A 24,778-nucleotide genomic window follows, 5' to 3' on the forward strand; every position below is an offset into this window, starting at 1 on the left:
GTATTGGTACCGGTATTTATTTTTATTGTTTTTGCTTTCGATAAATTGACGTATCCTACCGAACAACATTGGTACATGTACCTGTGTTAATTTTTATGGTTCCCGGTTCCAGTTGTTTTTATTTATACAACTATGTTTGCGATTATAAACATGTATCATTACCAGTACCGTGATGATTTGAACTGGTCGATACCGTTCGGACAACATAGTTGTCGATACCAGTGTTCATTTTTTTCTTTTTCGGTCGATGTAAAACATGTGTTGATTTATATACCGAGTGCATTTATGGTACAGTACTATAGCGAACCTAACCGATACTGATCAAATGTCCGTGATAACGTACCGCTACAACGCGCGGAGAAACAACGTAGTTATTATTATTTATATAAGTAATTTTATTTTTATTAGGTTAATTACAATTTTTATTTACAGAAAAAACATAAAAAATTCCGTTGACCATGGTCAACACTTGATCGCAGTTTGGCAGCAATACAACCCCATCTCTCTCTCGGCTTTCATCTTTCCCATTCTCTCTCGCACTTGAACGTCTCTCTCCGGCCATATCTCCGGCACCCCCAATTCCGGCTACAAATCTCTCCACTCTCACTCATACATACATACATACATCTATCTGATAATCCGAATTCTTCCTTTACGACATCGTTTCACCACACATAAAAAAGCCCTAATTTAAATCCACAACCCTCGTTCGTTCATTCATCGCTGATTAATTATCCGTATTTGACGTTTCTGCTGTTCAATTGCTGATCTGGAGGCGTTGATCGATCATTTCAGCCACCTAGGGTTTCTGATTATTAGAAATTTGGAAAGAGGATCGGAAAATTGGCTACTGTAATTGTTGTGATTTTGATAATGGAAGAAAGCTATTATGTATGGGCGGTTGGAAGGTGAACTGTGGTTCCACCGGTGGCACATGTGGCCAGTCTCTGCTCCCTTCAGTTCCTTCCTGTTCATTGATACTCACACTTTCTTCAAAGTATATACTATACATACACATATTTATTATTATTATTATTATTATTATTATTATTATTATTATTATATGTATACCTGTTTGAGCCTTGTATGTTAGAATAATATTGAATGTTATTATTACTTTGATTTAGTTTCAACAGTAGTTCATAGTTATATAGATCAAATTGTTTCTTCATGTTTCACTGGATAGATGAATATATAACAAGAATTGTGGTTATATCTGTAGTTTATTGAATTTTAACTCAATTCACTGCTGTAGAGTTGGCGGGGATTATTCGACCCATCACAAGTTGTTGATGGAAAGGACAGTCGAAGAATCCAAAACCAGTTTAGGATCATAGTTGTCAATAGCGTATAACGGTCAATAGCAACAAGCTACCTATATGTTACCTAGCGATAGTGACAAAATAGTGCCCGCAGTTTCATGTTTAGCATAAAGTAGAGAAACAGAAAAACACTTGTTATCAAGCAGCGGAGATGAGAAAAAAATAAAAAGTTGTCACTATTTATTGCTATATACTATATAGCGACATATGACCTATACACTACATAGCGCGCTATAGGGAGCTCTATAGCTGCTATTGACAGCTATATTAAATTCAAAAGTCAAATAGTTTGCTTATTTACCAAGTCGGTTAGGTAATTAATAGCAATTAGCAATACGAATTTGAGTCTTAATAGCAATTGGCAACTAGCCGCTAGAGATTATTAACCTATAAATACCAAAGTTGTGGTGTCATTGTGATCGGTTTTTGAGACTTATTTTTCTGATTAGTTAGAGTATTACGTGGGAGTTATCCACAATCGACCTAATGTTTATCTTTCTTATATTGATTTGAGTAGTTAGAGACATTTTGTGGTCACTTAGCGTTTGCTTTTCATCGGTCGATAACTAAATTATAAAATTTGCCAAACTAGGTAAAATCGTTATTATTCACATTATGTTTCCTTGTTTTTTTTTTCACTTCTTGCTTAACACGTGGGTATGCCTATAAGTATTAACAAAACTTCTTTTTCCGATCGTACAGTTGATCTCAAAATCTGTATTAAAGCCATATGTGTAGTAAATGTGAATTTAAATGCTTTCTGAAATATTGATGTTGTATATTAAAGTAGTTTCTTTTTTTCAGTTATCGGAGTCATCCTTGCCAACTATACGATGGCCATATCTGCTATTAATAATGTGAACAAATCCTCTAATTATCTCAGTTCTTATAATTTTCTAATTTCTATGTTAGTTAACAGTTTAACACTGCTTTAAAGTTATATATGGTTCGTTTCTTGCAGGATGGTAGAAAGATTAATGTCGGCGACTGTGCTCTGTTCAAGCCACCCTATAATTCCCTTCCGTTTGTTGGAAGAATTCGTAAATTAAACATAGGAAAAGAAAACAACATAAGTCTTTGTGTGAATTGGCTTTATCGACCTGCAGACATAAAGCTTAAAGAAGGTGCTTTGCCGAAAGCAGCACCAAACGAGATTTTTTACTCATTTCACAAGGATGAGATACCTGCTGCATCCTTACTTCATCCGTGTAAAGTCACGTTTCTCCGTAAAGGCGTTGAACTTCCTTCAGGGATATCCTCGTTTGTGTGCAGACAAGTGTATGATGTCGAGAGTGAGTGTTTATGGTGGTTAACTGACAGAAACTATATTAATGTAAGTATTATCGTTCGATTTTTGTCTTGTTTCTTATCACCTTATCTGTTGAAAGTTATCTTGATTGTATATGTAGTCTTTTTTGACACAGGAACTACAAGAAGAAGTAAACCAGTTATTAGATAAGACGTTGCTAGAAATGCATGGAGCAGTGCAGACCGGAGGTCGATCCCCAAAACCGTTAAATAGTCCAAATGGGTCAGCACACCGAAAACGTAGTTTAGAAAATGTACAAAATAGTTCTTCATCGATTTCATCACATGCAAAGAGTAAGAAGGGAGAGCATCGCGTTCGCAATTCAGAATCTGTGAAATGTGATCGTTTATCCAAAGTTGATGATGCAGATTCTGGTCAACTTAGACCAGAACACAGGTTAAAAACCGAGATCGCTAAAATTACTGATAAAGGAGGATTGGTAGATATTGATGGAGTTGAAAAACTAATACAGCTCATGCAACCCGAGGGTACTGACAAGAAACTAGACTTGGTTTGCAGAACAATGCTCGTTAACGTAATATTGGGCACTGACGGATACGATTGTTTAGCTAGATTTGTTCATCTAAAGGGCTTGTTAGTTTTAAACGAATGGCTTCAAGAAATACATAAAGGAAAGATTAGTAACGGAAGCTGTAAAGAGAATGATAAGTCTGTTGAGTTTCTTTTTTCTTTACTTTGTTCACTTGAGAAATTACCCGTGAATCTTCATGCTTTACAGACGTGTAATGTCGGGAAGTCGGTGAATCATTTACGTAGCCATAAAAATTCAGAAATTCAGAAGAAAGCCAGAAGTCTAGTCAGCACATGGAGGAGACGTGTAGAAGCTGAAATGAATATTATTGAAACAAAGTCTAGTACAACGGAAAAAGCATGTGATGTGTCGCTTACAGCTAATGGAAACCGCCCGAAACTCATTGTGAGGTTGCCAAACACCGGTGGAAGCCCCACACAAACCGCCAGCGGAGAATTACCGGAAGATTCCGCTACAGTATCTGGAAATGGCTCTCTTTCGGTACCTCATGCGAAACAAGGTCAGCATGTAAGCAGAAAAATTGATTCTCTTCAAGTAAAGAATGTACCAAAGACAAACACAAACACGGGTAATGATTTGTTTCCGGAGAATGAAGGACCGATTGTCCATGATGAAGAACAAGGTAAGAACGATGCATCCTCATCAGGGGTAACACCAAAACCAGGTAAGCTATGCGAGCGTTCTTATAGCTCAATAAATGCATTGGTGGAGAGCTGTGCGAAGTTCTCGGAAGCTATCGCGTCTCCGTCAACCGGTGATGATGGTGGAATAATTCTTCTTGCCAGCGTGGCTGCTGGTGAAATGTCGAGATCTGACGTGTCACCCGCATGTTCCCCTCGAAGTAACATACCCATACCTGAAGGCTTGTGTTCTGCGAATATGAAACTTAACAGCAGAAGTCCATTAGAGGAAGCCATGTGTCCTGACGTTAAACCTATTAGAAACACTGTGGGCCTGCTAGATGCAGCTGCTACAAGTGTAAAACCCGAGACTATGCAGATTAAAGAAGAATTGGTCTTTAGGTCATGTTTAGATATACATGAGGACGAGAAGAAATTAGTGCATAAACGGTTAACCGATCGGCCCGTAGCCACCCCAAAGTCTGAAGAGACTGACGAGAAGGCCCATGAAAATATGAAAAAAGACGACAAAAGCACTGTGGTTGCAGTGCAAGAAGTAAGAACGTGTGGAACGGCTACCGATGTAACAGAGGCCAGCTGTGTTGAAGATCGTAGAGTAAAGTTGGACTTTGATCTGAATGAAGTTCTTCCTAGTGATGATGGGATACAATGTGAGGTTGAAGAGGCTGCTGTTCATGCACCTGACCCGTTACCTTCTAATGATAGAACTCAGTCTGGTTTGATAAATGTAGCTGCTGCTGCAAAAGGACTGTTTTACCCTTCTGAGAGTCTCTCAAGAGGCATGCCTGAGATTGGGTGGAAAGATTCTGCTGCCACCAGTGCATTCCTTCCAACAGAAGCACGAAAGGTAGATGTTCCGGTTCCTGACACTTGTACCAGCAAACCGACCCACACTCTTTTTGACTTTGACTTGAATGTTGGAGTTGATGATGCTGATCAACACAATGCACCGTCAGGACTGGATCTTGATCTGAATACATGTGATGAGAGTCCCGAGGCTGTCCAGTTGTCTGGCGAGCCTGATTCTTTAAAGGGCTTTGACCTGAACGGGCCGGGTATGGAAGAAGTTGGCGGTGAAACGTTAACTCTCTCCAAAAACAGTATGCAGTTTATATCTGGTGCACCTAATGTCAGAATGAATAGTATGAATAGTGGGAACTTTTCAACTTGGTTTTCACCGAACAAAGCCTATCCAGCAATTACAATCCCGTCTCAAAGAATGTTGACACCCATGACTTCCAGCACATCACTTAATCCTGAAATATTCAGGGGCCCCGTTTTATCATCATCTCCCGCAGTGCCATTTCAGTATTCAGCTTTCCCATTCGAGACCGGTTTCTCTGTACCTTCGATTTCAAATACAGTTTCATCGGTTTCGAATGGTTATGCCGATTCTCCGTCATCCGGTGGTGGGTCGCTTTGTTTCTCGGCCATTCCCTCAGTGGGACCAAACAGTATGGTGTCAATGCCATACAGGCCTTACTTTATGAATCTACCTGGCGGTTCAAGTAATGTCGGTGGTGCCAATGAGCAGTTAAGGTTGTTCCATCAAATGGCTGCAGGTGGTGGTGGATCGAAGAGGAAAGAGCCAGATGGCAGTTGGAATGGTGATAATACAATTAGCTACAAACATCCACATCAGCAGTAGGAAAAGCGTTGTTGTAGCGCAAGGTGAATCCATTTTCTTTTGTGTTGATTTGCCTCAATTGCTTTAGTTTATTTTCTCATACATTTAATATGATTTTTGCAGGAAACCAATCTGTCTGGAGGACTCCTTAGAGGTTTTGCCTAGCGAACTGTATGTTGGGTTCCGCGGGTTTCTTGAAATGTGTGACAAACCTTCGTGGTTGTAATGCATACGGTTGAGTTGTTGCTTAACGAAATAGTTTGACAGCGTGTGGCCTGTGTTATTAATGTTTAGCCAATACACAATTTTTAATATACAAGTTTAGTCAACAATTCAATTTTCATACAATCAAAAAGTTATCATATAGTAACTCTTTATATCTTGGCATGTTTGCATAATTTTTTCATTGGACACCTTTTAACTCATAATCAAATTGGTTACTTGTTTTTACTTTTTAGATCTAAACCTTATTGCATCTGCTACGCCATCGCAAATCTGTGTTGATGTTGACTTCAATCTTTATGACTTGCGATCTTCACTTTGTTCTGCTTGCAATGGTGTAGATTCTTTACTTCAATCTTGGTCCCCGAATGGTTGGGCCTGTTCGATTTTCATCGATTCTGAAATCTGAATTCGGTTATGCTAAGGACCTGATTGGCTGATTTGAATTTTGAAACCCGAATTTGATTTTGTTATTAGAATTGGGTTGAACTAAATTTAGGGTTTTTTCGAGTCTGATGGCAACAGACTGTTTGTTCACACACACTTTTATGTTCGTCTTCGAGACCAATATCACTATTACAAATTCTTTTGGGTTGAACTTAAATCATGTGAACTTAAGTGTCAATGACACATACATGTCAAACTACTTGCACACACCTACACAATATATCACATCAAATCTACAAGTTTGTATAAGTCATGGATGTCTCCTTTAGGAAGCAAGTCCTTATTTTGGGGCTATCTTGCAAGTTGCAACCTAATAGATTCTTAGCTTACATATTCTAACACATAGGTCTATAAACAGTATGTTGTATGTCAAACCAAACACATGAGCTTATCTAAGCCTTTCTTCATGGCATGTCTTACCTACCTTTTATTTACTGAATCTCATGCACATTTGAGTAAGTATATATAACCTAAATAGATAGTAAAACAAGATAAAGACTGTCTCCAATGCAACGGCCTGCATTTACTACATGCATCCTAGTCATCACTGCCATATCAGCTTTTTACCCATTCTTCTCATATGCACTCTCTCTCCTATTTTTAACTCCAACTCATCCTTCTCACATGCATCCTCTCTCTTCCACATCAGCTCTCTCACATGGGCCCACCATTCTCTTGCATTTGGTTGCACTTCCCCACCTACAAGCCTTCCCCTTCATCACCCACTCCATTGCATCCTTCTCACATGCTACCTCCACATCACTAAATGCATCCCTTCACTTAGAAGCAAGGTTGGAGAACTCGCTAGTCGCTAGTCGGCCGGTGAAGTAGGGACTAGCGACTACTCGGGATTACTCGGGATTAATCAGGATTAATCGGATCGGGTTTTTTATATGTAATTTTCAGTTTTATGTATAAATATATACATTTTTATAGGTAAATATTTTAAGTAGCTAGGTTTTAAATCTTACTCAACTCATTTATTTAAGTATACATGATTAATTGTTGGAATTCAAATGATTTGGTTGGAAACTGACCGGAATTTAGAGGTTTTGGCCGGAATATACAGGTTTTTTGCTGGAATCGTCGACTTTTGGGTGGCCTAGTCGGACCTAGTCGTGCCTAGTCGGACCTAGTCGGTTAATGGACCGATTTAAGAAAAATTACTCAGTAGCTGGACGACTAGCGATTAATCGCCGACTAATCGTCGCCTAGTCGCGATTTTTACAACACTGCTTAGAAGCATTGGAGGCAGTCTAATCTACAAATTTAAATGATTCCAAACAAGATTGTTCTTTAAACAAACAATAATTTAGTGTATATCTTGCTTTAGAAAGCACTACACACTCTAGTCAACAATTTAAGCACCTGAATTGCTAATGTTGTCCATAGATCCTAAAATTTGAGCCTTGTTGGCTCATTTTCGAACCAACCTGACCTGTTAGTTTGAAAATTAACCTAAATCAGTTTGATTCACCTTTATGTTTGAATAAACACTTATAAAGATTTTATCTATTTAGTCAACAAATTCACCAAATTGTCATTTCATGTCAGTTATAATTTTTCAAATGAGCAAGACAATATTATGTGTTTATTTATGTGCACATTTGTGTGACACAGTCAGGTAGAACATGGTTATTTATTTTTCTACACAACCATATGACCCTGCATATCATGATTTACAACCTTTGTTAGTTCATTCTCGCTTTTCAAATCAAATTTTAATCATAAGATGCATTTTTTTCTAACCTGTTGGATGCTTTAAAGATCATTTCATGGATGCTTACAAGTGATTTTCTCTTGTTCCTAATCGATTCGAAAGAATATATATAACCCATCTAATATAACCACCTCAATGTTTAACTAGTTTAATACCCGTCCGGTGGACGGGTTACGTTAACAGCGTAACAAACAAAAATAATCTATATTGAGGGTGTTTGGGATCGCTGCTCCTTTTTCTTTTCTCCTTTTCCATCTCTCTTTCTCATTTTCACAACCATCTAACTTTTTCTTTTCTTCTGTTCAAACAACAAAAACTCCCTTCTCAACACATTATCTAAACACCACAAAAATGACTTATTAACTTTTAAAAAGTCAAAAAGTTAAAAGGAGCTTAAAATAAGCAAATCCCAAAACACCCACGTTAAGACCGCGGGGTGTGGTGGGGCTTGGATTGGTGTCGTGGCTAGCCATGTGGCGGAAGTGGGCTCCACTAGGCCACCCCACAAAAGTTGGGGGTGGGAGCGGCATTGGCTAGCCATGTAGATATTGTACATATATATATATATAAGCATAACGAACGTGAACAGTATACAACCACAAAAGCAGAAAAAAATATAAAATAAACTTGATAAGAGTGGTAAAACACGAAATGGTGTCACGTTAATGCAAAAGTAAACGGTAGGCAACATTGGGGGAAAGTGTAATGACATTCAAACATAGTTAACCGCCTCAATTTTTTTGGCTTTTGGATCGTCTTCTTTAACCTCAAAGGTGGCCTCTTTTCGACATGTTGACTTGATGCATAGTGCCCATTTGTCAAACTTGGTATATTTCTTTAACCCTAAAAAGAAACAATGCTAAGTTTTAGAAAAAAAATAATATGTTATAGCACTATATATGAAAATAACCATCATCTTACGTGTTAATCTGAAAAAATAATGTCGTTAGAAAGAACACGGTTTGTTTTGGGTCGTATTTTGTCCATCTGCGTGAGACCATAACAACTATATTCCGGTTGTTAGTACGATTGCAACGCAAGTCTCTAACGACAAGTTTTTTATTCGCAGACATATATAATATGCCTAAAAACGTAAAAGCAAGGTTGGAGACAATTTCAATAACTTATATTAGATTGAGTCTTTAAGTGGGCGAGAACGTTAACGTCATAATATTAACACTATATCAATCATTTTGCTTTTGAACATCAAAGCCATCCTTTCATTAAAAGACACACCAGCAAGGAGTTGGATAATTACATGGTACGAAGTAAAACCAACACATTACATTATCAACAACAAAGCCACCAGAACTAAAAAATATTTTAGCAACCACTCTGCTCCCCCCATAACCCCCAGTCCATTCCATGACGCTTGCACCCGGCTAACATCCAGAGAAAAGATAATTCTCACATTCCCACCAAACCTGACACCAGGAAGACTCGCATGTAATTTAAACTTAGAATTCCATAGTTTAGTTATTAGACATGATAAGTAATGAAATGGATCATCACCTGCATACCTGGAACTACTACCCATATAGGAATTCTCAACAACACATTGGCACACCTAAACAAATAAAAATGTTTATATGAGGTACCAGTGTAAAACTTACGTAAGTGACCAGCTCTAAGAATCCAACAGAAGTGTAAATGTTGATAAGACTCGGTGAACCCTTTTGTGATTAAAACATCTCCACAATATAATGGTGTTCTGTCAATGCTCACGAATGCCTTTAGACCTTCCCACCTTTATCATGAAAGAAAATAAAACACAGGTAAAATTGTAATTTTCTATTGGATGCATACCATTATCATATAGGGTAAATATGAATTTACATGAGCTTTTTAACCCATGTTTCAATTCCTATTGTTGAACATATAACATCAAGCTACAAAAAAACCACCAAATTGAAAATAAATCATCTTTCATTTTTTATTGTGGAAATTGCACATCAAGCTAGCTATCAAAGAGGAAAAGGATCTTACTTGACCATTGTATTGTAGAACACGAGTTGGCGTCAGTGTTAACTGGTGCTTGGAACGTGGATGCTCTTGGTAGACTGGTAGTGGTGATGCATGGTCGACGTCTAATGGTGGTTAGAGCTACCATTTACAAACACTAGACCATAATTCATCCAATTGTAAGTATAAAGATTAACACCAAAATACAAACAAACTCTTCAAAACTACAGGCATAGGTTGCAAACCAAATGTTTGGATAAGTTACTATGAAGCACCATCAATAGGAAGTACAAAAAAGATCTTAATGATACTTCCACTTGTTTGATTTTATCCTCCCATGAATCGATTTAAGAACTTGTTGTTTAGTTTATATGAGATTAAGGAGGAATACAAACATCCACCGTCTTCTTAACAAAATAAATTGCAGAAATAATCGATTCAAAACCAGAAATTAGAAGTTGAATATACAAAGAACATACCTTCGTTATTGAGATCTAGGGATGATGATTGACGATTGAAGATGGAAGATAAGTGTGTTTATACATGCAAAGAGCTCGTTTATTCCATTTATCGGAGAGAAATCTTCACCATCGCCGGAGAACTGAGCCCATGCTTTTGACATTTTGGAGGTAAGAAGTGGTGATTGAAACCAAACCATAAATCTCAGCAGGGACATCTTCTCGCTGAGTTTTCTTATTAGTTTAAAAGGGGATGAGAGGCAGTTGGGAGGAAGCACGTAACCAAACAAATCGCATCACGTACCACTATTATTGTGGTAACTGCAAATTATTTCACAAAACATTAGCTTGTATTACAAACTTTAAATGATCACAGAACACAAACATAACTACATATTTCAAAAAATGAAAACCATTTATAAATAATAAATGTTAAACTACCGGTTTAGTTTCCACAGCCATTTCCATGTTCCAAACTGTTTGAATCTCAAACAAACTAAAACATCCAACTTTCTTCAATTGGGCAGTTGGGTCGGTTTGAAGAGTTTATGAACACCCTTAGCTATAAAAACTATAAATGGTTGAACACTTGAACTAATTATTGTAAGTTCAAGCTCCCTAAAAATTATGCTTCTCTAAGTATGCTTTCATTCATTCACTTAACAAACATCAGCTTTCATGTAAACATCAGCAAACTTCACCATAGCTTAATCAAGAAGCTCTCTCCAACATTCATCCAATCAAATTCCCAACAAAACATTTTTTTTTCAACACCTAGATAAATTCCAAAAGATACAATACTATCAAGAAACTCATGTAAAAAAATAACAGCCAAATAATATCCAATTGGGGAAACAGGAAAAAGAATTAAACAACAATAAAAGACAAAAACTAACCCAAAATCATGAACGATTAGGCCAGGAGAGGGAGGTGGAGACCATAGTCCGAAGTTCTCATTCCTCCAAATCAATTTTTGATTTGCAATGTGTTTCTATGTAAGTGTTTTTGGTTCCTGTCAAATATCACAACATATTAAGACCGTGGGGTATGGTGGGGCGTGGGTTGGGGGCATGGTGCGACACATGGAGTATGGGGCACCCAAGACCAAAAGCCAATTTCTAAGGGGTATGGTGGGGCGTGGCTGGGGTGGCATGGCCAAGCCACATCATAATGAGGTTCCGCCATGGCTAGTGCTCTTGGCCAATGAGGTTCCACCATGTCATGTGGGTAGCCCCGCCCAATGCCCGGGCTGAATCCCACACTAAACGGGCCACGCTGAAACCCACGCCCATCCGGGGTGGTGACTTGGGCGTTTGTACCCAACCCACGCCCCAACCCCAAACCCCACCCCATACCCCATAGTCTAACAATCAAACATTGTAATTAAAATGCCCCTGTAACTTTTTGGCATAAAACCCATGAAATCTAAAATTAGGATCAATCCTAATTTTGTGATACAGAAAAAAAACTAACCCTAGTCGTCTGCTACCTGGTCATTCCTGGCTTCAAATGATTTCACAACAACTACTGACCTTTTTGGTTTACCTTTGTAGTAATAAAGACCATACATCTCTCCTAATATAGGAAAACAAATCAGATTATACAATAGAACTAATCGCTAATTGAGAACAGAAAATTATTCAACTTTCACATTACCTGAATTTAGGGCTTAATTCTCCGGAATGATCTGCTAACTATATAACAATCAAACAACATCGCTGCAACAAACCGAATCAATGTGAAATCAACCTTGAATGGAGAAATGACACAATCCACACATAATTAATGGCGAATTCGAACGAATTACCAGAGTGTAAGAAATTCACGGTGGTTGTCGATGCAGATGCAGCTGCTGAAGCTTTGCCTTTGATCTATATGTGTGAAGAATCGTATAATACCTGAACAAAAGAAGACAACAAAAAAATGGCTTCTCACCCATCTGGATATTTCCAACTGAATCATCTCTAAATCTTCAACATCGGTTCTGAATCATTGAGGGTTTTGATTTTCGATTAACTGCTATGTGATGGACTGACTATTCGCAAAGCCACCTAAGTGAAAATCAAGATGAATTTGAAGAAGCATTAGTGTTACGTGAAAGATGAACTTGGTCTTGAAGATTTCAACGACAATGGTAGATCAGTGGGGGTGTAAAACATCTGCAACTTGAAAGGGGTTAGGAATTTAGGGAAAAATCGGGCGGGATAGTAACACAAACACAAAATTTATAATCATAAGAAACCCTAACTAAAATCTAGATGCTTACCAGGTTGTGATTGAATGAAGGTTTGAGATAGCAAATTGATGAAAGCTATGTTATTTGTCTGTGTATAAATCAGATGTGTAGTATATGAAGGATACCTGTGACGTGAGGAGGAAAAAAAGGAGACAGGTTGGAGGTTACCAGACGTGGGCAAAATAACGGGGAGCTGCTAAAAACCGTAAAGGAAGAACTGCCCTGAACTGCCATGAGATCAGTTATTTCTGTGAGTTTAAGTGGCTGAGATTTAATCTCAGCCAAATCCAATGGTGAAGATTGATTTAGGAGTTGGTTAGACTTAATGGGATCCATATATATATATAATTCCTAGGTTTTGTTGTCTCCACATTGACTCTTGTGAAAGCACAACAAGAACTCACACAAGGGTGTGTTTTTGTTCCTACACTTTTCAAAGGATCATGCTAATCACACACGCCAAAATAATTTTCACACCCCTAAGCGCTCCGCTTTGGCAAAAGCGCGGCGCTTAGGGCGACAAAAGGTGATACGAGGTTTCGAATGACTGACTGAGTGACAGACTGACAGACATAAAGTGTGACTAGGTTTCAGTGAGCCCGTGAACCCTAAGCGCCGCGCTATGGCCAAAGCGCGGCGCTTCGATCCCACATTCTGGCTTTAAATCACTGGCCAGACAACGGATTCATCACTCGAATTGTTTTCTGTCGATCTTCTTTGCTCTATTAGTTAAATTTTTTGAAAAAACGATGTCGTGGTTCAGTAACTATCTTTTCGGTGATTATTCTGACGAGTCGGTTGTTCCTGATTCTTACGAGGGGACCGCTATTTCTGACTCGTTTGAGAAACCGGTGTCGTCCAACTTGAGGGAGACAGAGGTTGTCTCTGGCATTCGTTATCGTGATAACACGGTGCAGCTGGATTTGAATACCCCTGTGGAGGACCCTTACGCACAACAAGGTTATTCGAATTTCGGTTACGGTGGCGACTATAGCTTTGTACAGCAGGAGTGTTATCCAAACGACAGTTACGGTTGTCATCAAAGTTATTCAAATTTCGGTTACGGTGGCGAGCAAAGCTTTGTACAGCAGGAGTGTTATCCAACCCAGAGTTACGGTTGTGAACAAAGCTTTGAACATCAAGTCTATTCGAATGTCGGTGACGATGGTGAGCCGGAGGATGTGTCTGTTGACGAGGAAGGTTGTTACCCGGTTACATTTCGTTTGATACAACGCAGACCTTTTCGTCACGTAAAGAGATGGTGCGTTGGGTACAAGACACGGCAAAAGACAATGGTTACCTCATTGTGACAAAGAGGTCGAATAAAAGAGGAGAGAATTACAAGATTTGGTTTCAATGTACTTTTGGTGGGGAGCATAAGAGTGTAGCTACACAGAGGAAAACGGGTAGCAAGAAAATAGGCTGCCCGTTCGAGATGATCGGGTTTTCGGAATCATCCGGAAGTGTTTGGAGGATCGAGGTGACGAAGGCGAAGCATAACCACACTCCTATTGAAAACTTCGAGGGTCACGCGTATGCGAGAAGGCTTTCTTCGGAGGACAAAAAACTGGTTAAGGAGTTGGCAGAGCAAGATATTCGCAACCAAAGTATTTGGCGAACGCTGACAAAAAACAATCCGGCTAGAAAGCTTATTCCGAAAGATATACACAACGCTGTTCAGAAGATCAACGCCGAAAAAAATGTAGGTAACTCTCCGATGCAAAAACTTGAAAACATTCTTATCGAAAAAAATTACACTTATTACATGCGCACGAATGAGATATCGAACGAAGTTGAAGACGTCTTCTTTGTTCACGAAAAATCATTCACTATGTGGTGTGCCTTCCCGCATGTGCTAATGATTGACGCCACATACAAAACGAACATGTACAACCTGCCATTTGTTCAGGTCGTAGGCATGACGTCGACAAACAAATCGTTTACGGCTGCTTGTGCTGTAATTTCCGCCGAGAAGTCAGAGAACTACCTATGGGTGTTGCAGAGGATCAAGTCTATGCTGGCAGGATGTATGGAACCGCGCGTGATTTTAACAGACAGGGATTTTGCGCTAATGAACGCGTGTGAACAAGTTTTTCCAAAAGCGCATAAGTATCTTTGTCGGTTCCATATTCAACAAAATATTAATAAGAACAGCAAGAGGAAATTCTCTGACAAGGAGTGGAAAGAATTCGTACGTACATTTTGGACATTGTGCGAATCTACGACCGAGGAAATTTACATGTATAACTTGGAAAACTTTGAAGCACAGCTGAAAGAGGCTGACCGTGAACGTGAGTATTTCTTACATAATTATGTTCAAATTTTATATAATAACAAAAACTGACTATTTACGTTTTTTAATTTTAGAGGTTTATGATTATATGAAGAAATCCTGGTTGGATCCGTACCGTGAAAAGTTTGTATCTTGCTGGATTAACCAAACTATCAACTTTCGCCAGACTACGACCAACAGGGTTGAGAGCATGCATGCAACATTAAAAAGTCACTTTCCAAGTCATCGCAACACACTGGATAAACTTGTACTGTATGTTGATCATGTTGTTGCTAAACAATACGCCGAGATTAGAAGTACCTTTGAAACAAGCCTCCGAAAAGTGATGACGCACCACAAGAAGCAGCCCATGCTTGCATATATTCTCAGAAAGGTTTCAATATATGCGATTGAGCTTTTGAGTATCGAACTAAAGCGTAAGGAAGACGGGTTGAGAGCCTACGGTGCAAGCTGTGGTTGCCAACTTTTTACCAGCTGTGGTTTGCCATGTGCCTGTCGTTTGGAAAAGTTGGAAAATAAAGGTAATTATTATTTTTGAACTTTCTCGTTATGATTTTGCCACCTAATTTGTTTTCATCCACAGGTCAGCAAATCCGGATCACACACATAGACGTGTTTTGGAAGAAGCTTGACTTCAAGCCTGCAAGGAATAAAATAGAGGATATTGATGTAGACGCGGAATTTGAAAAATTGAAAAAACAGATCGATCCAACACCCCCTCAAGTGAAAAGGAGCTTCTTTGAAAAGTTTCAGCAAATCCTCAATCCAGGGAACAGTAACAAAAAACCTCCTGCTGTTCTGAAGAAAACTCGTGGTCGACCAACATTGAAAAGGCAGGAAGAAAGAAAGGCTGAAGCTGCTAGACAAAGCTCTTACAATCCGTCAGAAGAAACTTGGGTCGATGCCTCAGACGATCTTCCCCGTCACAGCTCGTACGTATCAGCCGAAGATTCTTGCAGAGGAAAGAATACCAAACCGCTCAACCTACACCCTGATTTCCCGAATATCAAGCTCGGTCCTAAGACGGATATAGCGATCCGCAACTACGCATCTCAGATTCCCAACGTGATCCATCCATACATCGTTAAAATAAAGGACGTGAAACCAGATGGTCATTGTGGATTTAGATCGGTGGCTGTTGGGTTAGGATTGAAACAAAATTCATATTTGAAGATCCGGGAACAGCTTTTAAAGGAGTTACGTATGCACGAATCGCTTTGGAGGCAGGTTTTCGATCCGGAAAATGTAGGACATTATGATGAGCTGGTTAAACGGATCGATTTCAAGGGGGTGGGACGAGCAGGTATCGAAAATTACATGATGATGCCTGAGACGGGGTTTCTTATTGCCCAACGATACGGTGTGATTGTTCACACCTTCGACATTCGTGGGAGCGATACAATTTTCCCTATGCTGGGCGGCCCAAACGAAGCTGATGAACCTCACCTGGTAGTTGCGGTTGTGTTTGTCGACAAGGGTCATTTCATACATGTAGAGCTTGGAGGTTCTTATCCAATGCCTCCCCCAAACCTACTATGGACAGCGAACAGAACAGAGCGCGCAGCAGCCTGGCATACACTATACAGTGATCAGATCAACACGTACGAAATGCTTACGTATCGTGCCCCCGACCTTAATGCAACCCCATATGTTCACGATGTATCTTAAATGTGTTTAATAATAATCACGTTTGTGTTCGTGTATCCTAAATGTGTTTAATAATAACCACGTTTGTGTTTGTTCAATATACGCGTTACATCACGTTAAAAACCGAATGTCACCGACACGACCCAATCGGATTCAATACGCACTTGTACGACCCGAAATGACAACATACATCATAATACTACAATTAATGAAAAATTAAGTCATGTTCATGTACGGTAGGCGGCTGTTACACATAACACTTCTCACAGGAGTACTTGTGATTTCAAACCTAAATGACACGAGATAACGGAATAAGACATCACACGTAACCGATTTGATCCGAAACTTGCCGTATAGTCCATATATATTAAAAAATGATGTATAAAAGAAAAAACGGCAAATTTAGACTATTTATTGACCCGTTTGTTAATTAAATACAATTTTAAAAAATTTAAAAAAACACCAAAACGCCCCGCTATGACCATAACGCAGCGTTTTGGACCCAAAGCGCCGCGCTATGGCCATAGCGGGGCGCTTCGGTCCCTCGTTATACCCTGAAGCGGGGCATCTTCCCCCTCACTTCACCCAAACAACCAAACACACACAAACAGTGCGATTTACACACACTCGAGCAAATTTCGTTGATTTTCAGAGCTTATCTACATTATAAAGGTTAGATCTAAAACCCTTAGTCTTCGTGTATCATTTCATTCGATTATATTGCATGATTGTTGTTGATTTGAGGTTGATCCGCTGCCATGGGGGGTTCTGTTCTTCAGAATGAAGAACCAAAGCGCCGCGCCTAGGCCATAGCGGGGCGCTTTGGTTCATGTTGATTTTTTTTTAATTTGTTTTATTAAATAATCTGTTTAATTATTATTATTAGTTTATTAATTTTAATTATTATTTGTTGTTTAATTATTAATATTTGTTTAATAATTATTAATATTTGTTTAATTATTAATATTTGTTTAGTTATTATTATTTAATTATTATTTGTTTAATAATTATTATTTGTTTATTTATTATTATTTAATTATTATTTGTTTAATAATTATTATTTGTTTATTTATTATTAGTTTATTAATATTTGTTTAATTATTATTATTTAATTTTTATTTGTTTAATAATTATTATTTGTTTATTTATTATTATTTAATTATTATTTGTTTAATAATTATTATTTGTTTATTTATTATTAGTTTATTAATATTTGTTTAATTATTAATATTTGTTTAATTATTATTATTTAATTTTTATTTGTTTAATAATTATTATTTGTTTATTTATTATTATTTAATTATTATTTGTTTAATAATTATTATTTGTTTAATAATTATTATTTGTTTAATAATTATTATTTGTTTAATAATTATTATTTGTTAATAATTATTATTTGTTTAATAATTATTATTTGTTTATTTATTATTATTTAATTATTATTTGTTTAATTATTAATATTTGTTTAATTGATCAACGTGCAGGGATGGATTTATCCGATGAGGAGATTGAGCATATTGATGAGGGAGTGGAGGGGGGCGAGGAGGAGCCGGAGTGTCCGTATCTTCAGTTTCCGGTGGGGTCACGGGCGAGAGGGAGATGCGCTAGGTTGCGCACTATACCGATTGGGGAGCACGTAGGTATAGACTGGGAGCTGCTAGCTACCGTGGGGGAGATCGAGCGGGCGTGAGAGATAGTTGGGCTAGATACTCCTTGGTCGCGCCTATTTCAGTTGGCGATGGAGGACTCGTACCCGGAGCTTACGTACGAGTTTTGCTCTACGTTTACATACGCGCCGCATCCAGCGGATTACGTGGAGGACCCTTTATTTCCGGTACACGAGGTTACATTCCGTCTGGCCGGTCAGCAGTTTGAGATGAGTGTGCGGGAGTTTGCTGTCCACACAGGTTTGTACACTGAGCCTGAGCTTGATACTGATTTGTATACGCAGGCTGTTACGATGATGGACAGGCAGACGCTTATTAGTTTCTGGAGGGCCATTTCCAGGGTTCCCTTTGGGAAATCCTGGCAAAAGGCCACCACCATTGTAGATCCCTTGTACCGATACCTGCACCAGGTGATTGCGTCGACTATCGTGCCGCGGGGTTCCAGCAAGGAGAAGGTCAACCTTAGTGACCTTTTCTTTCTTTACTGCCTACTACGCCGCCAGCCCTGCGATCTAGCAGCCAGCCTGGCAGAGTACTTTGCTACTGCATACCACCGGCAGCTCCGCGGGTTTCTTCACACTGGCTCGTTTATCACTGCCATTGCACGATCGCTAGGGATCGTGCCCGAGCTAGATCCGCTGCTGTCCGATCCGGTCCCGTCATCTAGGTTGGGCCGCGCGTCAGTATCCGCTATGCAGATCACCCGTACCTTTGATGTCGGTCTGCGGTTCAGGGGTGCTGACGGGCTGATTTTTCAGCCAGTGGAGTTGCCGGAGGTCATCCGGGTTGTTATCGAGGCGAGGCCTGGGATCTTAGCCCCTCCTGATGTTCAGCAGGCCGCTCGGCGGGCTCAGCGACGGGCTCTGGGCATCGATGAGCCTGAGGATCAGCCTGAGGGTCAGGCTCAGGCTCAGGCTCAGGCTCAGGCTCAGGCTCAGGCTCAGGCTCAGGCTCAGGCTCAGCCTCAGCCTCAGGCTCAGGATGATCCGGCGCAGGAGGACCGGGTCGAGGAGGTCCACGTACCACCAGTTGAGCCAGCTCCTGAGCCTCCACAGTACCCGCAGCACGTTTACGCTGACCTACCTCCGGTAGCGCGTGAGGTGGCTCGGGACTTCGACCGGCGCCTCAGACGTCAGGGCGCACTCATTGAGTGGATGGTCGAGACGCTCGTTGAGCTACGAGAGCTCGCTGCGTTGCCTCCACGTCCCCTCCCACCGTCCCCACCGCACGAGGATTAGTACATTTAGTTTGTTTGTTTAGTGTTTTGTGATGTATTATTATTGACTCAGTTGTACCTTTTTGTTGTGTATTGTATGTACAAACTGATATATATATATATATTGCAGTTAATCTTCTATTTACATCACGTTGGTTCTGGATTGTTTACGTTTAATGCTTTCTGTATATTTTATTTAACGTGTTCGCTTTATGTAGGTCCCTCGGAGGTTGAGGTTTAACCTATTCCTTGTTATGTTCAACACTCTAGCAAGTGCGGAATCCAAGCTAGAGTGCAACCGGAGTTTAGATGAAAGCAAAGATTACAAAGAGAAAGATAGACACGCAAGATATCAAAGTTTTCTCTTGTATTTCAGTGGACACGGTTACAGACCTTGACCAAACTGAAATGCTCTCTATTACAGACCTGGGTTTCACACACAAAAGCTCTCTACTGTGAATACAAACTTTGGACAGAACTCTTTGTGAAGTGAAACCCTCATGGATATATATACCCATATCAGATTCCCATGCACGAAGGATAGAGATCCAGGTCGAAGGATCATCTGTCGACCAGAAAGACTATCGAAAGATCTCGAAGGATCTAAGCATACCTCGAAGGATGATATATCCTTCGAGGTCCACAAAGATACTTCGAAAGACATCTTTCGAAGTCATCGAAGGATACTAAACATTCTTCGATGACATCCTTCGAGACAGGTCATCTTTCAACTACTAAGTGTTGAAGTTTGGCCAAGTCAAACCAGGAGGATGGTTGACTTGGTCAAACACATATTACAACACATATTACAACACATACAAGACGTAAACACAACCGACAAAAGACATCGTTTTATACATTACAAAATATAGACAAAGTACAGACACAAAGTGCACCAACAAACTCCCCCTTGGCTGTAGCTTTGTCTTCGTCTTCATGTCTTAAGTCTCTAACGCCCTTTCCACGGCTAAATGATGCGACGACCATGCACTTCCTGCATTGATCAACAAGTTGAAGCAGTATCGAGCCATCCTTTGAAACTTCATGGCTTGATCTCGATCTTGAACTAGGTAATTGATTTCATGATCCTTCAACACAATGATATCCGATCTGGACATGTTTGTAATCCACATCGGATCGATTATCCTGAAGTTCTCTGCATTGTCTCTGAACAAGATCACAGCTTCACCAGTGTCAGCATCATAAACCCAGCAGCGGAAATTCCCAAGAAAGTCGGTCTTCATTTTCAACAACGGAATCTTCTTCATCACCCTAGGAGGATCATATACCAGACGATAACGAGCGGTGTTAGTCTCTGGATCAAGAGTGAACTTGATCTGCTCGTATCTTGGAAATTGAGGTTTGTATAGAGGATCCTTCCAACCCAAACGCCTTTCTAGCCTGATTTTCTTCGCAAAGAGATCTACCATCGATTCTTTAGCTCGATTGATTACATCAAGCTGCGCCAACACTGCCACATCATAATATGGAAGTGTGAGAATACTAAGGAGAGTTCTGAAGTATTGAAGACCAGATTCTCTCTTCACAACCATGCAGTGTAAGTCTTTCACAAACATCCAGCTGATGATGCGACCCCTTGCCTGATTTTTCTCCAACAACATGTAGTTAGCCTGTTCCAATGGGGCAAGCGGAGGAGGATTCCTAGCCAGGAAATCCGCTCGCCATTCATTAATAGTTCTCTCACGGCTTTCTTGAGCAGTTGGCGAATCAGAAGACAGATTTTCAAACTCTGCTGTCTTCTCAGCAACAAAGTTATCATCCAGAGTATTCATTTCAGCATCGTCCTCTCGAACATAGACAGGATGTTCAGGATCAGAACTGATGAAGATTTCATCAATTGAGGAGAAATCAGTCTGATCCTGTACCAGTGGAGTAGCATCAATCAAACATTCAGCAACGTCATCCAACTCAAACAACCTTGATAACTGTTCATCTGTCATCCCAGATACAAACTCTCCCTCTTCCAGTAGTTCACCCGTGATAGGATGAAACTTTTGAGCACTTGAGGATTCAGGAGGATCTTCAGTAAAAGTTTCTGGTTCTAGGCTGATCTGTGAAGGATCTACAGACGTTTCCAATGTTTCAGTCTGTTCAGTTGGACCAGTAGAGGCTGTAGGAGGAGCAGACGGAGTCTCTTGAGAAGTGCCAGATCCGCCTGCAGCACCGGATGCAGCTGCACCGGAGCCTGAGGCTGCTGTTTGATCTGGATTAGCAGAATCATCATCCTGATCATCTTGACGTCTTGGGAGTACTATCCCTTGAGCGTTGCACCTCTCTCTCCATAATATCCCAACCTGTTTATGAACCCTACCAAAGTTTTCATGCATAGGTTGGAATGCTTTCTTCAGTCTTTCATCACGACTGCTAACTGTTTCCCTTAACGCTTTTGCTGAATTTTCCAGATTAGTGCTGTGTCTTTTCATGATCTCCACCTCTCTATCTCTTGCCAAGTTAGCCTTCTTTAATCTATCAATTTCTTCAGCTTGTTCTTTGATCTTCATACTTTGAGCATTTACAATAGAACACAGCTGATTGTGAGCCTCTGCATCCTTCACTCGTTGTACACGATGTTCTTCAATCGTTCGTGTATGACGGCCAACTATATCACCCAGTTCACTGATTTGTTCAATCAAGAACTGTACCTTATCAGCTTCAGAGAAACCCGACAAGGTTTCTGCCAGAGATGGCCTAGAGGGCTCAGGTCTCGATGAACCAGATTGACCTGCCTGACCCGAACCACCTGAAGGACCAGTTATAACAAGGGTAGGTCGAGGTTGTGTACCTGTGGTGGGAGTTTCAGGTGGCTGTTGATCAACAGACACCTGATGAGCTCCCGAAGACCTTTGTGGAGAAGACATAAGATCAATTGTCTCAGAAGCAGTTAACTGATCGCCAATTGGAGGAAGCTGCTGCTCAGGATCAGATGAAGGCTGAACTGACACTGGAACAGAAGTGTCAGCAGTAGATTTCTTTGATCCACGACCACCCTGTCGTTGAGCCTTCCTTTTCCTAATAAAGCCTGGAGATGTGAGCGTATAATCTTCATCATCCTTATCTGAGTCTCCAGTACCACCCGTCTTCTTGATTTTCTCAAACCTGGTATTCCCACGACTATCCTTGTATTTCCTCAACCCCGGAGGAGTAGGATTATCATCATCAGGCGAAGAATCACCATCATCATCACCAGAACCACCTGCTTCATCTTCAGAAGATGAACTGCTATCATCAACAAGTGTTCTCGGCTGATCCACTTTGCCCTTTCCCTTGTCAGTCGCAGCAACACTCGACTGACCAGCACCAACATCACCACCAGAAACAACTGGAACATCAGGATCAACAGGCATGTCCTGAGCCACTTCAGCAGTCACATTCACATCAACCTTAGCACTAGCTGCTGCACCAGAACTGCCAGCAGATCTTCTAGTGGCTTTGATTCCATGCTTAGATGTGAGTTGCTCATCAGCCATAGCAATCAATCTTGGTTCTTCATCGTCAGACACACTTCCTTCACGTCGCCATCTGTTGTTCTGTGGAGGCTCATATTCAGGAGCATCAAGATGACCAATCATTTTCCTATCTGGATGCGTTCCCGTGTAAACCCCCATAGACTTGACGATTAGCAGTGTGCGTTCGTTCATCGGATTCACAGGAAACACATCTGCCGTAGCTTTAGCAAGATCAGGAATCTGATCATCTATCATCATTTGTAGAAACCGAGGGTATAACCAAAACTTGGTGTTAGTTCGCTGCTTATCGGACGGAAGTGGCCTCTGAGAGTTTTCCTTCAGATTGTTGAAAACATACCGAGAAATGTTGAACGGCTTGTTCAGAATCAGCGCCGTAAACAATCCTGTCAGATCAATAGGAGACAAATCATACCCAGAGCGCTTGTTGCTTAGGCAATGAATGAGGATGTGCAGAAGAAACTTGTATTTAAGCGGTAGGTATTTCTTGTTGATTTGATTGGTAAGGACGTTCTGGCTGTACTTGATCCTTAACAATAACCCACGTTGACACTGCAAGTCTATAGAGGTTGGGTCTTCAGATTTATCACCAAAACGAAGACGTTCTCTGATAGAATTCTCAGTAATAACTACTGGCTTTTCAGCGACGATTGCCCTGATTACTTCCTGATTATCCACTGTTTCCACCCTAGCTGTATTCCAGAATGCCTTGATATGTGATTGATAGGCGACATGCTGTGTGGTGATAGCATAGTTGATTCGCGCCCGATGAAGATATTCCATAATCCCAGCAAACTCAGGACTGATGCCTCCTTCTGGTTGTAAGTACGCCACCATATTATGTCTAGATTCAGACATAGCTTCCAGTTCAGATTTCACTTTCTTGGTGGGTTTGGCCCGTTCAAACTTAACCTTTGGTGCCATTTCTGCACATCACAATTACACGTAATAAGCACGGGTCAAACAGTCAACATTGAGTTTCACACTTAGAAAATTTTCAATTTCTTGAAAATTTCCTAAGTGTTGAAACTATCGAAGGATACATTATGTCCATCGAAGGATGAAATGTGGCACGAAGGATGAAACACAGTTCGAAGGATGATGAATGATTCGAAGGATGTTGATCCAGCTCGAAAGATGCTGTTTATCTTGAAAGATGTCAAACTTATCGAAAGATCATCTTTCGAATGATCAAGATATTTTGAAAGATACCTTGATCTTTCGAAGGCTGATCCAACGAAGGATGATCTTTCGGGATATCCATTATCTTTCGAAATTCACTTCGAAGGATGCTGTTTGGCACATCTCTCGAGGTGATGACTCATCATCTTCCTTCGATCTGATCCGGTGACTGTTCATCGGCGATTTTCCGGTGAGATATCAGTGTTTTTCCGGTGACATTTTAAATGGTTTTGTTATGTTTTATGTCAAACATCAACACACCAACATCATCAAGATTATTACAATTTTCAAATCAAAACATTTTAAACCAACCCGGAACATGAACACAAGCCAAACACATAAACTTTACCCAAACCCTAACCTCCCCTATTTTAACCCAAACCAAAAATCTGTTATCAAAGATTCAACAACAATACTTAGGCATCAACGATTGAACACAACATTGATACGCCCAAACATATACAGAAACATTATATTAACATTGACAAATACATTAACACAAGTTCAGATTTCATATCAAACATAAGAACATAAGTGTAAAATATCATGATCAATGAAATCATTAACATGTTTTTGTTTTAATGTTTGATTAGATGACAGAGCATGGTCATCCTACCAGTATGTTAACGAAATCCTGAAACTTTAACAAATTTTGAAAATTTTGGCAGAGGTTCGAGAGGATTTTGAGGGTTTTTGAAAACTGATAAATGAGAATGATGAAGAAGACACCTTTTTATACCAGACCTCGAAAGTCGAACCGTCTCGAAAGACACAACTCTACTCGAAAGATG

The 24,778-nt window shown here is 40.0% G+C and overlaps 1 protein-coding gene, 1 long non-coding RNA gene and 1 other non-coding gene across 29 annotated transcripts; 1 reads left to right on the forward strand and 2 right to left on the reverse strand.

Moving 5' to 3' along the window:
• The first annotated feature begins 476 nt into the window (after positions 1-476).
• Positions 477-5,831, forward strand: LOC110924675. Of its 4 annotated transcripts, none has more exons than XM_022168669.2 (5): positions 500-997; positions 2,127-2,179; positions 2,284-2,655; positions 2,732-5,496; positions 5,576-5,831. In XM_022168669.2, the coding sequence occupies exons 2-4, from the start codon at positions 2,156-2,158 to the stop codon at positions 5,471-5,473; spliced, it is 3,138 nt and encodes a 1,045-aa protein (XP_022024361.1). In that variant the 5' UTR covers positions 500-997; positions 2,127-2,155; the 3' UTR covers positions 5,474-5,496; positions 5,576-5,831. The 4 variants fall into 4 exon arrangements, with proteins under 4 accessions (XP_022024358.1, XP_022024359.1, XP_022024361.1 ...); XM_035987017.1 differs by having other exon boundaries at positions 2,747-5,496; XM_022168666.2 differs by lacking the exon at positions 2,127-2,179 and having other exon boundaries at positions 477-997.
• Positions 5,832-8,444: 2,613 nt separating this feature from the next.
• On the reverse strand, positions 8,445-12,732 carry LOC110920986. 24 transcript variants are annotated; one of them, XR_004886972.1, is made up of 10 exons: positions 12,528-12,730; positions 12,069-12,420; positions 11,918-11,979; positions 11,158-11,836; positions 10,703-11,035; positions 10,283-10,582; positions 9,828-9,960; positions 9,678-9,730; positions 9,455-9,588; positions 9,033-9,265 (listed from the first exon to the last, which is right to left on the reverse strand). It is a non-coding gene; the product is annotated as an uncharacterized LOC110920986 (long non-coding RNA). The 24 variants fall into 24 exon arrangements; XR_002582076.2 differs by lacking the exon at positions 9,678-9,730 and adding an exon at positions 9,362-9,367 and having other exon boundaries at positions 12,528-12,728; XR_004886969.1 differs by lacking the exon at positions 9,678-9,730 and adding an exon at positions 9,354-9,367 and having other exon boundaries at positions 12,528-12,728.
• LOC118489629 lies at positions 10,050-10,181 on the reverse strand. The gene has a single exon (XR_004887646.1). It is a non-coding gene; the product is annotated as a small nucleolar RNA snoR83 (small nucleolar RNA).
• Positions 12,733-24,778: the final 12,046 nt, after the last annotated feature.

This window comes from Helianthus annuus, chromosome 17 (genome assembly GCF_002127325.2).
Source record: "Helianthus annuus cultivar XRQ/B chromosome 17, HanXRQr2.0-SUNRISE, whole genome shotgun sequence".
Taxonomy (NCBI): domain Eukaryota; kingdom Viridiplantae; phylum Streptophyta; class Magnoliopsida; order Asterales; family Asteraceae; genus Helianthus; species Helianthus annuus.

Bases quoted from the DNA above. Each gene is read 5' to 3' on its own strand.
- LOC110924675 (XM_022168666.2), top strand. From the start codon at position 890: ATGTATGGGCGGTTGGAAGGTGAACTGTGGTTCCACCGGTGGCACATG. The intron at 998-2,283 runs GTATATACTATA...CGTTTCTTGCAG, and splicing joins ATACTCACACTTTCTTCAAA to GATGGTAGAAAGATTAATGT. The intron at 2,656-2,731 runs GTAAGTATTATC...TTGTATATGTAG, and splicing joins CTGACAGAAACTATATTAAT to TCTTTTTTGACACAGGAACT.